General features: G+C 38.0%; 1 protein-coding gene across 1 annotated transcript in view; it reads right to left on the bottom strand.

Annotated features, from left to right (window-relative positions):
- Positions 1–13,785, bottom strand: part of MUC5AC (mucin 5AC, oligomeric mucus/gel-forming) — a 42,361-nt gene extending 28,576 nt beyond the window's left edge. Inside the window, 14 exon segments of the mRNA XM_061380418.1 lie at positions 69–206; positions 925–994; positions 1,418–1,528; positions 2,617–2,755; positions 3,997–4,114; positions 5,155–5,280; positions 5,636–5,852; positions 6,346–6,458; positions 6,846–6,936; positions 7,519–7,633; positions 8,650–8,911; positions 9,865–9,936; positions 11,565–11,636; positions 13,671–13,785. Coding sequence (XP_061236402.1) covers positions 69–206; positions 925–994; positions 1,418–1,528; positions 2,617–2,755; positions 3,997–4,114; positions 5,155–5,280; positions 5,636–5,852; positions 6,346–6,458; positions 6,846–6,936; positions 7,519–7,633; positions 8,650–8,911; positions 9,865–9,936; positions 11,565–11,636; positions 13,671–13,743 — 1,717 coding nt within the window. The 5' untranslated portion in view covers positions 13,744–13,785.
- Positions 13,786–13,993: the final 208 nt, after the last annotated feature.

Genomic DNA, 13,993 nt, shown 5'->3' with positions numbered 1-13,993 from the left:
AGGTTCTGAAAGTCTGCTACAGAATTAAGCATACTGATGAAAGCAGTTGTTGCGATAAGATCACTTACCACAGGTCTGCCCTTTATGTGACGGGTCTAAGTCTATAAAAAGTTGCATGAGAGGCACGAGCTGAACCTGTAGCTGAAGACCAAAGGTCGTTTGCAGAATGATGAAGAAAGATGATGGTCTAAAGATGGTGACATTTGCTAGGGTCATAAGAAAATAAGAGTTGTAATTTCATATGTGATGAACAGTTGAAATAACTATTCATTATGTAGAGCTTCTATAGCTGTGTTTGATGGGACCTTAATATCTGAAGAAATGGGGGGAAAGTTATGTATACAGAATTTCAAGTCCAGTGCAAAACCAGGCTCTCTTTACCTTAAACAACAAATGTATTAAAACCCGCCACTTTCTGCTAAGTGTTTTAAAATAAGGGGAAGAACGCACACTTCTGTTACTATTTAAAAGACTCCAACCAGAGTTTGCTTTCTGTTCAGGTGCAGTAGTATCTGAGAAGAACTGACATGGAAGGAACTCTCCAATGATGAATGTGCACCAAATAAAGGGACAGAGGGAACACAGGGAACTAAACAACTTCAGATATTGGAGTTATTTTGCATATCAACATTTTTCCTTTCTCTCTGATGGCAGTACTTGGATCTGGAAGTGTGCAGTGATACTATTTATTTGAATCGCCATTTAATTAGATATTGCTAAAATTAGTCCAAACTTTTGCTAAAATTATAAGAGTTGAGTAAGGAAACCCTACTACTGTAAAAAATGAGAGACTGTGCACTACTGGCGTACCTTGAGTTTGCTGCAGTGTAACCAAAGAAGAAAATTTGCTTTACTTTAACTGATGTAATAACATTTTAAAATCAAAACCAAGAAACACTACTGAAGTCTTCCAAAGGAACTTACCTGCAGAGAATGGTAGCTGTGTGTAGATCATGTTTACAAATACACTGCCAGAAGGCTGGATCACAATGTTCTGTCCACAAGAAAAGGCAATGATTATCAAATGTATTTAGGAAAGATAAATGTTTTCTATCTAGTCTTGTTCAGGATAAGGGCAAAAAAAAAACCCCAAACCAGTGGGGTAGACTGTGATGATGTTCTGATTCCTATACTATTTATCTGATGTTTATTATTGTGGTCCATTGACTGTCCAAATAATTAATCAAAAGAATCAAAAGCCCAAAGATAACTAAATGACAGAAAACTACTAGGATTTTGGGTTCCAGTGCACCTACTTTGTTCTTAAATTTTCTTTGAATAATGTACAAATGAGATAAAAATGAAAAACCTGTGCAGAATTCCTGTCTGTGCTCTTATGTATAATTTGCAAACTGTTTGTCTATTAAGCTTTGAAAACATCTCAGCAGGATGTTAGTTGTCTACATTTGCTACTTACAGTTTGTCCTCCACTTAGGCTGACAGTTACACCCTTTAGGCACGTCTCAGTGTCAGTCAGGCCACACTTGTAGATATCTCCCAGAACAGTGAATTCATTGCCATTACAGAGCTCGAAGAAGATAACAAAATACACTGTTAAAATGACTTGTTAAATTAAAATACTGTTATGTTAAGGAGGTTCACACTTAAATAGTATTCTTTGTAAAGTGAGTCTTCACTTTATGATTTATATTCCATTTCTTCCTGCTCACGCATTCTTACATATATGTATAGAGTCACCACATCACTATCCATTACTTCTGGCATCCAAAGGCAAGTTAGGCATATTAAACTGAACATTAAAACTTGCTGATGTTTAGGTAATACTAGTTTAATATACTAGAGAAGAAGGAAGTGTGCCTTTCTTTCCCATTGGTCATGGTGTTTACCTGGGGGAGGAAAGAACTTGTTTCCAGTCCCTTCTGCACTGAATAAATTATCAAAGAACCTGGTAATTTGGACATTATTTTAACAGGTAGGAAATATGAATTTAAATATCCTCTCATAGGAAAAAATTACTAATTCACTAAGATACTGAATAAGGGCAAAAATTTGATTTTTTTTCTCTCAGATCTAATTTTCATAGGACTGTGACCTGCAGCTATATTCAAAGTGTGCCTAATGGCCAAGACATAACAGGGAAACATGCAGAAGGTTGTGATTCTGAACATGCCTTATCCCTTTTGTGGTGTAATGAAGATTAAATTGAGAACAGCTGAGATGCAGAATTACAGCCACCTGGAAATTTAGTGTTAAAATCATAGGCTTCTTGACCTTTTGTGTCTGAATTTAGGATTTTTCTGTACCTCTACAGCCTCCGAGAATCTAATTTTACATGTTGGTACCAAAAGGGGACTTTAACGAGTAAGCTTGATTCTTGCTTCAATTGTAGATCGAGCCCAGTGCTTGTGAATCTCATCAAAAAGTTTCATTGCTTTTGACTAATCTATTTAATATAATTAAAAAATTGGTGGGAAGCACTGAGATTGTTTCATGGAACCTAAAATATCTGCAGTTCTTAAATGATGATTAAAGAATAGAAAACTACTACAATATGTTTATTTAGTGATGTGATTGCCAGTTTTAATAAAAAAAAAATATAATAAAACCATTTTCCTTTAGCATATTTCTTTAGCAAGGATTGTGACTCATTTTTACCTTGGTTAGGACATAACTACAGTCTCCGAAGAAGGAATAATATTTTTCATCAAATGTTGAGATGTGGGAGCCTCCTTCAATACTGCAAGTTCCATGGCATGACTGGGTGACACAAGACCATTCACCTCCAGCACAGGTACTGAAACGAAGAAGGCATTCAGTAAACTTGCATAATGCAAGTGTAAGTGAAATGAGAGATAATAATGACAATCGATGCTTTAATTTTCCTCTTGAAGAATTGATCATATTTTGAAATAAACAGCATTACTTTGAAATCTCAAAAAAAGTATGGGGCAGGCACAATTATATTAATGATGATTTTTTTATATATTGCTGTTCATTTCCAGCCTTTGTGCAAAATTCAGTCCTGGTGAACCTGGCATCCATTCTCCTTAGTATGAAAGATTGCCAGTCATCTCTATTAGCATAGCTCAAGCTTTAGAAATGTTAAGTATTTCTTGAAATATAACATTCATGTTTGTGGTGCTTGTATTTGTAGATACATAAGTAAATGTACCTACACTTGAGCAATAATACTTCAGTAATTATAGTGATATTGAAAAAAACATACCTGTCAAACATGCCTCTTAAATATGATCTCCCACTCTGCTTAATGCAATATATCGCTAAATGTCACAACTTCCATAGTATTTCTATGAGCACCCTAGCATTACACTTTAGTGCTACAAAGTATATAACACAGTAATTCACATTTTTAAACACATCAAATGTTTGAATTTGATTGTTTCTTTTAATTGATTGGTTTTGAAATTGGAGTGCCTGTATCTAAACTCAAATCACAGTATCACAGTATGTTAGAGATTGGAAGGGACCTCAAAAGATCATCTAGTCCAATCCCCCTGCCAGAGCAGGAACACCTAGATAAGGTTACACAGGAACGTGTCCAGGCGGGTTTTGAATGTCTCCAAAGAAGGAGATTCCACAACCCCCCTGGGCAGCCTGTTCCAGTGTTCCGTCACCCTCACTGAGAAGATATTTGCTTCCAAGTGCTGGAGAAAAGAGAGATGTAAATATCCTCTAAAAATGTGTAATCATAGAATCCTAGAACAGCTAGGGTTGGAAAGGACCTTAAAATCATCTAATTCCAAGCCCCCTGCCATGAGCAGGGATGCCTCACAGTAGACTATGTTGCCCAAGACTCTGTCCAGCCTGGCATTGAACACTGTCAGGGATGCAGCATTTACCACTTCTTTGGGCAACCTGTTCCAGTGCCTCACCACCCTCATAGTAAAGAACTTCTTCAGCTGGTAAGTCATTCCTCATTTATTTTTAAAGGGAAATTAGTAATTTTTTCCCTGTCTTCAAAAAGTTCAGGTAATGCATCTATAAAAAAGAAGTATGAGAAAGGGAGTATGTTACCATGATCTGCATTTAGATGAGAAGGAGGCACCCGGAGCATAAGATTCACCTTCATAGGTACAATGACATTCTTTACGGGGAATGCAGCCAGCACCATTAATATCATCAAATACCATTCCTAGGGAAAGAAATGGTCTGTTACACATTCTGTGCACTTCAGAGCCTGTATCTGTCTGTATGTCTGAAAGCATATGTTAAATTTCTTCTGTATTGCACAGAAAAATGAAAATACTTTAATAGGATGCAAACTATGTAGGGATTGAAGGGCTATATTCCATTGAAGCTTATCTACAATCTTAGAGTGATCAGAAGAGATCTGTAGGGAAATACCTTTCTGTTATGGGCTTCATTAGAATGGAATTAGGATTAAAATTGCTAGATAATGAGGTGGAATATATAAACCATTCATAAGATTGCCCAGGGACATATGTAACAGTACGTATACTATTTGTACAGTAAATAGTTCTATACGCAAAGGCAGAGGTTTATCTAAGAGAAGTTGATGAAATTATACAAAAAAAGTTACGGTGGATTCTGCAAGACATTTTGAAAGATGGGCAGAAAAGCTGCAAGGGCTGAAGATCCTACCATGGAGTCAATCACGACAGCAACAATTCTCAGTCCCAGAAGTAAATGTCACAAAGAGAACACATTTGCGTTGTTTGTCTTGTACTTCTACTCAGTTCTCTTGCGTAACTCTTTGAGGTGCCAGATTTTACACACTGCCTAGTGCTCTCTCTGTTCCTTGTTTAGACATGCAGCACTGGACAGAAAGGGTTGGTAATGTGGGAAACCAGACACAGCTTTTTTAACACCAGGATTTATCACTGTAGGTAAAATGGGATTTCATATGATGTACTTTCTCTGAACTGAATGCGGATGCTGAGAATAGAAGACATACCCTTATTGTTAGAGGTGAAGTATCTTATTCTCAGTTCAGTCATTATGTACATGTCTCAGGCATGTTTATCATTTAAAAGGGTAGTTTGAGTAATCTCAATAGAAATGGTGCTTGTGTGTCAAGGAAGAAATGTAGTTATTAGTTTGATGATAGTAACAATGGTGATGTGATGAGAATGACAGAGTAGGAAAGTTGTTAAATGTGTACAGGTGTTATGGTGGTTCTGGTTATGAGAAAAGGGCAGGAAATAAGCTTGCCTGGAGGACAGACGCAGCCATCTGTACAGTGGTCTTCACAAAGTGCAGATCGTTCCTGGTTGCTACATGTATCAGAGCAGGGGGACCCACACTCCTGATATTGCATGTTGAAAGGACATGATTTGGCTGAAAGTAGAAAGAGTATTACAATGCCAACTTTTCCTTTGAAATGTTGAGAAAACAGTATTTGTAATTTGGGTTGTTTTCTGTCAAGATATAAAGGGGAATCCTGATCCAAGTGGAGGCTGCAACATCTCAGACTTTCTGATATATATTGAAAACCATTAATAATGCAAAATCCTCTAAACTTCCCTATTTCCAAAGTCTTCAGATTAAAGATGATTTAATGAAAATCGCATGCATTTTTAAATGGTTGGCTTCTTTGTGGAAAAACAACCATCCAAACAAAACCAAGACATCTTTGAAGGTTACTAGATATGGGTAGTAAGCACAGGTGAAAGTCCCTTTCCAAGATACTTACGACATAGTTCTGAGGTTCTCCAGTTCAGAGGCTGTCCACCCGCATGAGCACACTGCCGGGAGTATTCAGCAAAGGTATTGCACATGCAGAAGTCAGCCATAGAGCTATCACAGTGGCATAAGTCTTGTATGCAAGTTTCAATGTAGTCCTGAATATTCACAAGTGCATTACAGCTTGTAAATGCTGTACTGGTTAATACTGTCTCACAGATAGAAGCCTAGAAGGGTAAATAAAGTAAAACAAGTGTTTAGAAAATAAGAAACTAATTGTTAAGGCATGTAGCAGAACAAACCAAAGGTTCATCTGGTCCAAAACCTGTCCAACAGTAGCTGTAGGCAGATGTTTAGGGAAAAGTCTAATAATAGGGCAAGTACATGTAGAACTCCTTTGATTAACTCCCACATCTTCGCATATCTTGAGTTAGTCTCAGGTCAGGTGGTTTCCCAAGCATTATACAATTTCTTTATATTAAGAGATCCTCAATGAATTTCTCTTTCATGAAAACATCCAGTCTTCTCTAAAGGGTAATGAAACTTTTTAGAATTCATTTTAGCAAAGAATAAAAAAAAAAAATAGAAAAAATTTCCCTCTGAACCTGCTGTTGAGTCATTTTCATGTTACATTTTTTTCACTTTCCAACAAATTTTCTCCAAAGACAGAGAGAATGTATTTTATATTGAGAAAACAAATTTTAAGAGAGGGGTTCTTACAAATTCAGCTGAGCAGTTCATTAGAACAGCAGAAGGAGCAGGATCAGCACACTGCTCTATGGGTCCATCAATCTTCTGTCTATTCCCAAACTGTATGGGAGTCAGCCTTGTCTCTGTAAAAAGCAGTCCAAATATTAGAATAAGATTTTTTTTACTAGCTTTTGCATGGATATATTTTCATTTGTGACACTACCAGCTGTGACATGAACGGTGATTACCAAGTAATATCACTGTAATATGAAAGGCAGAAGTGGGTGAATAAGTTATACAAGGAACTGGATCCTAACTACTGAAAACACATAAAAAGTTGCATGTGACAGGTCTTACAAGATTCAAGTGATGGAAGCAATCTAATACATCTCAAAGTCCTGACATCATAGAAATACATAAAGCAGTAGCACTAATTTTGCCATCAATGTGATCCACAATTACGTTACAGTATACTGTTGAAAGAAAGAAAACCAGAACACCAATACTTAATAATGCTTTTTATTACTTACTCTCTGAAATAAATTCATTGCTGACTGGAATTCCATTGAAGTCCCCACAAAGTCCACAAGTTTGATTGGCGTATTTCTTATCTAGTTCCACCTGAAAGAAATGAGGAAAGAGCTTAAGTTCATAGCAATGTCAGCCTTGATTTTTAGGAACACAGCCTACATCAATATTGCCTATGTACTCAAAAGTTGGCATATGTATTCTGTGCAGACTGTGTTGTGTGATTGTTGTAACAAGGTAGGCACCACTGGCGAGGTCAGTGGCAGCCAAGAAAAGCTTGGTCTTATCCTAGCCCTGGGGCTGTGAACATCATCAAGTTGCCAGGTCTGCGATCAGGGGAGTACTTCACTGTGATGTGGAAATGTTACCATTGGAAGTCTATTCACAGAATCAGCTAGGTTGGAAAAGACATTTGCGATCAAGTCCAACTGTTACCCCAGGACTGCCAAGTCTACCACTAAGCCACATCACGGGACGTTTTGATCCTGAGCTGAGCTTGGTGGGCCAAAAAAAAAAAAAAAGGGTAACTGGGAGAAGACTGGAAGACAGAGCAATACACTAAAACTGGACACAAATCCCAAAGTAACTGCCTGCCTGGCTGATTAAGACTGCAAAGATATAAATAGCCTATTTTCAAAATACAGGCCTTCCGCCAAATTTTGGATGTTCTCTTACCAGAAGGGCATCTTCTTCATTCCAAAGGAAGGTCAGTCCTATCTTGGCAGAAACTTTCAAATAGCTGTTACTTCTCTCTATCAAGACTCCCATATGGCTGTAGGGCATCTGAACCCTGGGGAAAGATCACTGTAATTCAGCTGAGGTAGGGCCAGAATACCCACTGAATATCCACACCGATATCCTTTGTCATTCTCTTTGAGAAGCCTTGACACACATAAGTGAGGATATTAGAACAGTAACTAAATACAGACAGCACAAGTGAGTAGTGTTTTGTCTGTTTCCTATACAATTGCTTCTCATTGTGCAAATGGATCAGTCCTGCTTTCCTTGCTCCTTTTGGTTATCTCTGTTAACGGTGTTTGGCTAGGTAAAATGTTGGCATATGTTTTTAGTTGTATTGTTCAGAAAACTGCAGGGAGGTTCTGTTTTGCAGGCAGTATGCTTCATGGTATTGCTATTTACTCCTTAAAGCCGGTGATAATAAAGGGATAGACTCTTTAGGCTTTCTGTGACATGAGTGCCATTAAAGGTGTACTAAGATAACCTTTAGACTAGCTCACTGTACATAGCTGCTATCATACGCAACTCACTGTGGGATATCTGCCCAAATATTGACCCAGCCTCTTGGGCAAGTTTCACACCTTGTGCCAAAGTCAGTGCTACTGTTGCTATATAGATAGCAAATTTCCAGAGAGGCTCGTTTTAAATGAGTGCAGGTACAAGCTGCAGTCGCTATTTAACTGCCTGTGGTTCAGTCCAAGGGGGAAAGCCATCAAAAATTCCTCTCAAGGATCCTGTTCTGGTTGAAATAATGTAAAGTAGAAACTAGAGAGTGTAAAAACCTAACACTTTGACTGAATCCAATTTATAGACTCAATTGTAAACATACGTTATTGTCGCAGTGGGGCAGCATTAGGGATATAGCTCATCTGAACAAATGGGACACGGATAATCTTCATAAGTAGCAATTAGCTTAGTCAGGCACTTTTTTTTGTTGATAATTCAGGAAAGACCTGAGCCCTCCAGCTGCTTGGGAAAAATGTGAGATCAGAGGAGGGAAGGGGGTGCTGACTCAAAATGCCTACTGGGAGCAAGAACAGTGATAGCAGTTTCAAGTTATGAACATACAGTTTGCCATCAAGAAGGACAGAGCCGCGGGTCAGTTCAATCACTGCTCCTTCCAGCTTCATGAGGACATGCGTGATCATGGTAGCATTTTCCACTGTTGTACGTCTAATCTGGATGTTGAAGTCCTCATAGGGAGATTTGCAGTTGGATGCAAAGATGTAATTGCAGACCCCAGGGAAGTAAAAGATGTCCCCATCAAAGGTCTTGAAGTGGAAGTTACCCCATGTGCTGCACACACGGCCATTGTGAGAGGGGTTGCCAGCTATGGATTCAAAATAAGCAGTAAGAATTTTCTGTAATTTGCTGCAGAAACCCTCCCTTTAGTTGCCTTTCCCCTCTTATTTCTTCCACTAGCCTCTGTTCAAAAGCCTATTTTTTATTTTCCTTCTTGTTGAACTCTTTGTTTATCAATCTGTTACTTATTTAGTTCAGTATAGAGCCTAAGATCAGAAGAGACCTCCTGGGTCACTGTGCTCAGTGCTCTGGTTCTCCTGACAGCAATATTCTATAAATCCTTTCCTAAATATATGAAGTTCTAAAGTTTCACCATAAAACCAGTTTAAATTTACTTTAAAACTATATGGTACTCCTACTAGGGAAGGCCACTCATAGCCACACCCTTTAAATGGCTGGAAGACTTTTTGCCAGCATCTTCTAAAACATTCCTGTCTCATGTAAGCCTGGTTGTTCTTCTGCCAGTATTACACTTAACCTTGAAGTGGTTCCACCTCACTGCTCTTTCCACCACTCATTAAAGGAGTCACTTATCTCTTTTCAGTCCTTATTTCCTTACAAGCAGGCTCTCCTATCTTCCTGATTATCTTCACAGTCCCCCTCTGCATCCTTCCAGATTTAGACTCACTCTGCTTCAACGTGGCTAGTCAGAATTGTACACTATACTCTAAATTAGGTGTCCCACCAGTCTTTTGAACACTTTAATAGTTCCCTCTCTTTAATGGAAGTACGGTGTGTGATTTATCCAAGTATTATATTTAGATATATGTAATTTTTTAACAGCTGCATCATATTAACAAAATGTAGGCCTGGGTACTGGAGTCATATTTGGATTATCTTTGTTACCTGATAACATGACTAATTTGCATGTTCATTTTTTATTCTATTATGCTGAAGGGTCTTACATGATTTATTAATCTCTTCATTCACTCCATGATCACCTGTGTGATTATCTGAACTATGACAGATTGTTTAACTTACCCTTTAATCTCAGTGTGTTTTGAAATGGTGGAATGATTGTCACTTCTTGGGATTTTGAAGCTGGTGGAAAATCTAAGGGAGAAAAAATTGTTAAGATTAATCTTAATAGAAATACTAAAAAATGAATAAATATTACCCAGTCTCTTTAGTGACTAACATTTCCTAGTACTAGCTACACTATAGGGGTAAGTTTCCACCAAGCTTTAATGATGTTTTTGACATAGTGCTTTGTGTTCTGGCTTTCTGTATACTTCACTAACAACTAAATGCCAAAGACAATGCTCTTTGGTTGTAGTACTTTCTTCCATCATTTGTCCAAGACTCACATCTGATGTTCTGGCCCTAAAGTTTTGAACTGAAAAGCAGCAATCTGATCCTTAAAGCATAGTGTTCAGCAATGCAGAAAATGTGGAGCTAATGTCTATGCCTGAACCTTTGCTTCTCAGTACATCTAGGAGCAGAAAGTTACTGAAGGATATTGGAAGCTGAGGATGAGAAATAGGAGCTGGTATTTTATGAAGCTTTTATCTTTCTTGTGCTGAGACATGTATGTTTGCATAACCAGCTCTAAGCAGACTTTTTTTTTTTTTTAAGCAGTTGAAATTCTGAGAAACTTTGATCATGTGCTTTTCATGCAAAGTCTTCCATTGGTAGGATCCAGCCCTAAATTTTCTGCATTCAAATCCCATGTTATCTCTCTAGATCTGGTAATGAAAGGGATAAAATACTTAGAGAACCTGCAATGTGATTTTCTTAACATGAGAGTCTGAGGAATTGATGCAGATTCTCCCTTGAAAATATCAAAATCACAGAATTTGATGACTTCCAAACTGTAGATTGTGCAACATCAGTCATTGGCTTCTGTGTTTAGAACAAAAAGTAACACTAAGACAAATACATGCTTTAGAAAGACAATCTCATTTAATCTTGATGTAAGGATTTTAAGGGGCAGCGCAAATATTACCTTCCTTGACAATCTGTTCCAATAATTAAATATACTCACTATTAAATTATTTTTGCTACACTTCCAATTTGGGTGTATCACTATTTTAATTGCCAGCTAGTGACCTCACAAATTACAGACTTCAGAGCAGTCTTAATCATTGTTTCAGTCTGCCACCATTAATACACCAGTTAGCATTTATACTTCCACCCTTATTTTGCTGTGTATGGTTACGGTGTTTGCCCTGTATGTGTCGTGCCATGTGTCATGCATGACTTTGTAGTGCTGAATTATTCTAATGCTTAAAGTAGTTGCAGTTTTCTTATTCTCTCATAAATAATGCAGTCATGTTGACACAGCATTAAAAAAATGTATCTTTTTCACCTACTATCCAAGTACATTGGTGATATATATGTATGCACACACCTTTTCTGAAAATACAGTTTTAGATAGAAGGTATGTACTTTTCATTAAGTTAAAGATTAGATAACTGTATCATATCAGTAGCCTAGATCCACTGGGCCATATCTCAGAGGAAGTTCTCCAGTTTAGAGCAGTCAGAGATTGGTTGGAAATTGGGTATGTTGTGCAGAGAATTTCTCTCCCCCCTTCCTTTTTTTTTATTGGAGGGGGTTGGGGCAGGGGGAAGAAGGGAAAGTATGCTGTAGCTAGGAATAAGAAGATTCTAGCAATCTTACTATTTTTCAATTTCATTTGAGACAGAATTTTAGAAGTAGATCAGCATAAAAGTACTTACTTTTTTGTCGCTGCAGGATCGATGGAGAAGCATAGTTTGATTTTGTTTGTTGCTCATCATCCTGGGCTTGAACTACGTCAAGAAGAGTGTAGGAGGAAAATGTTAGTGTACAATTTTCTTGAGTTCCCTCATCATTTCTCAGTTATATCTGTTTAAACATGTAACAGTCAGTATAACAAAAATTGGCAAAGCTGTCTTAATGTACAGGAAGTCAGGTTTGCATTAGGACCTGCCACAATGCTCCTGGATGCCCTTATAAGCTTTTCAGAAAAAGGGCTTCATTTTCTTAATTTTTTATGATCACTGTGTGCTTTAAGAATCAGTAAATCCCTTAGTCTAGCCAGAGGGCTTTAAAAATAGGTCTCTTTTGTACAGAAAGCATTATAGTTACAGGACTGATCTCTGTCCTCTCTTACTGAAAGCCGAAGTTACTCTGTATTTTACACTTTCAGGCACTTTTTGTAATAAGCAGAAGTAGGAAAATTAATGTAAAAACCACACAGAAAAAATGTAGATCTTTCCAATAGATTTATTTGTGACTTTTGATTTTCATTCCAATAGAATGGAATGAAAAATGTGTGTATTCCCCTCCACTGACTTTATGACCCATATTTTGCCTCTTCACCAGGAGCAGCACTGAGTCTTGGTGGTGCTGCATGAGGCAAAGCAACCGTTGTGACTATCCCCATGGAAGAAGGGGAGGGCCAGCACACATCCCTCTCCAAACTCACTTTTCTGAGGTCAGGGATGACCAAATGGTCCAGGAAAATGCAGACAAAGTCCTGGAGCATGCATGTGTGTGAGGAGGAGAAAATTCCTATCAGAATAGGAATACAATAGAATTCCTATCAGACTAGGAATACATACAAAAGCTGCAGGGGCCAGAGGGGCTTTTAATGCGCTGTTTAGGTCATCAGAGGGTGATGCAGGTGAGGCAGTGCTGGCTGGAGAAAATCAACCAGGCAGGCTCACCCTCTGCTGCATCCTACAAGGGCAGTCCGTGGGGAGTACTGCTAGAGGAGCTAATGCTGAAATCAGATCTGCAGAGAGCTCCTTAAGTCCCTTCCTTTTTGCACCACCTGTGGGTCTGCAGCTGGTGTTGGAAGGATGCATTGTGCCTGTTCTTAAGCTATGAACTATTCAGTGCTGGGTTTCTCTTGTCCACTGCCTAGCCTCAGAGAATTTTTTGCTTCTCTCTCCACGCACTGTGTGGTACCAACACTGCCTCACCCCATATTCTTTTCAGATACCCATTTCCATTGCATGGTGTTGTAATGCTACATCTAGTCTTTTGATGGGCTATTCTTTCACACTACCACTTTTTGACATAAGTTAGTGTGAACTACCTGAAAGTCAGAAAAATGTAAAATAATACAATAGGATCTCTGTCTGATATCAAAATGCACTAAAACCTAACACTCTTGCCTTAAATTTAAGAGAAACTAACAGGTGAAATATATGTAAAAAGATTTCCATTAATCTGTGCGTGTTAATGCCCTCTTCGAATATTTAAGGCAACTCCATTTGTTTTCACCTGATCAAAAACCAACCCTGTGCTCTAAGCTTTTATGCAACCTCATGTGTACAAATAAATGAACTTTTAAAATCTGTTGTCCAGTGCTTTTCAAGCAAAATCACTCTTTTTTTTTTTTAATACTGTATCGTCAGCTAATAAACAAACAAAATTTATAATCATGCATGCAGACAGACTCCATGGATTTCTTGCCTCCTAAAGCTACTTTTGCGCCTTTTGGTTTGTGCATTTAGAAATGCTGTATCACCTTGAAATGAACATCAAAAGATAGATGCAAATCTTGATGAATTTTGGTAGGAGTTTAAGTTCTGAGTGAGTTACACTGAACTGAGTGGAGCTGTTCATTATTTCAACTGGAGAAAATAGGATGCAAACATGGACTACAATATAAGCTTTCAAGACAGTTATTTTCCTCATTTTAGGATGGAAAGTATTGTAATAGAAAAGAAAACCTTGCATAAAGCTAACAGGTTCATTAGCTTCACAAAGCCCAGAAAAAAATGTTTCAAACTCCAAAGCAGGTTATAAATTCTTTAAAACAGTAAAAATGCCAAGCAAGTGAATCTTCCTACCTTTGATCTGTATGAAGGCAAGTGTTATTATTGATATCCATAGCGGTATTCGCATCCCACCACCTGTACCCATCTTCTGGAAGTCCGGTAGAAACTACCGAACAACCTGCCTCTGAGGAAATACCTGTCTGTTCCTGAGCCTTATATAGCGAGAGTAGATTTTGGCTCAGTTCCCAGATTGTTTCACAAGGTTCTTAAAAGGTGGGGCTTCAGACGTTTTAGTTTTCCTTTGCAGGTGCAGGGGTAAATAGAGGATGCTCTGATATTCCCTCTGTATTTGCACTCTAGGAGGAGTCTTCTTTTGCAGATCTTTTTGATGAAGT

Source organism: Neopsephotus bourkii, unplaced genomic scaffold, assembly GCF_033783945.1.
Source record: "Neopsephotus bourkii isolate Nb327-2 ecotype Australia unplaced genomic scaffold, CSIRO-AGI_Nbou_v1 NB_1792, whole genome shotgun sequence".
Lineage (NCBI taxonomy): Eukaryota > Metazoa > Chordata > Aves > Psittaciformes > Psittacidae > Neopsephotus > Neopsephotus bourkii.
Note: the sequence above shows the minus strand (reverse complement) of the source record. Positions and strands in the feature narration are given on the sequence as shown.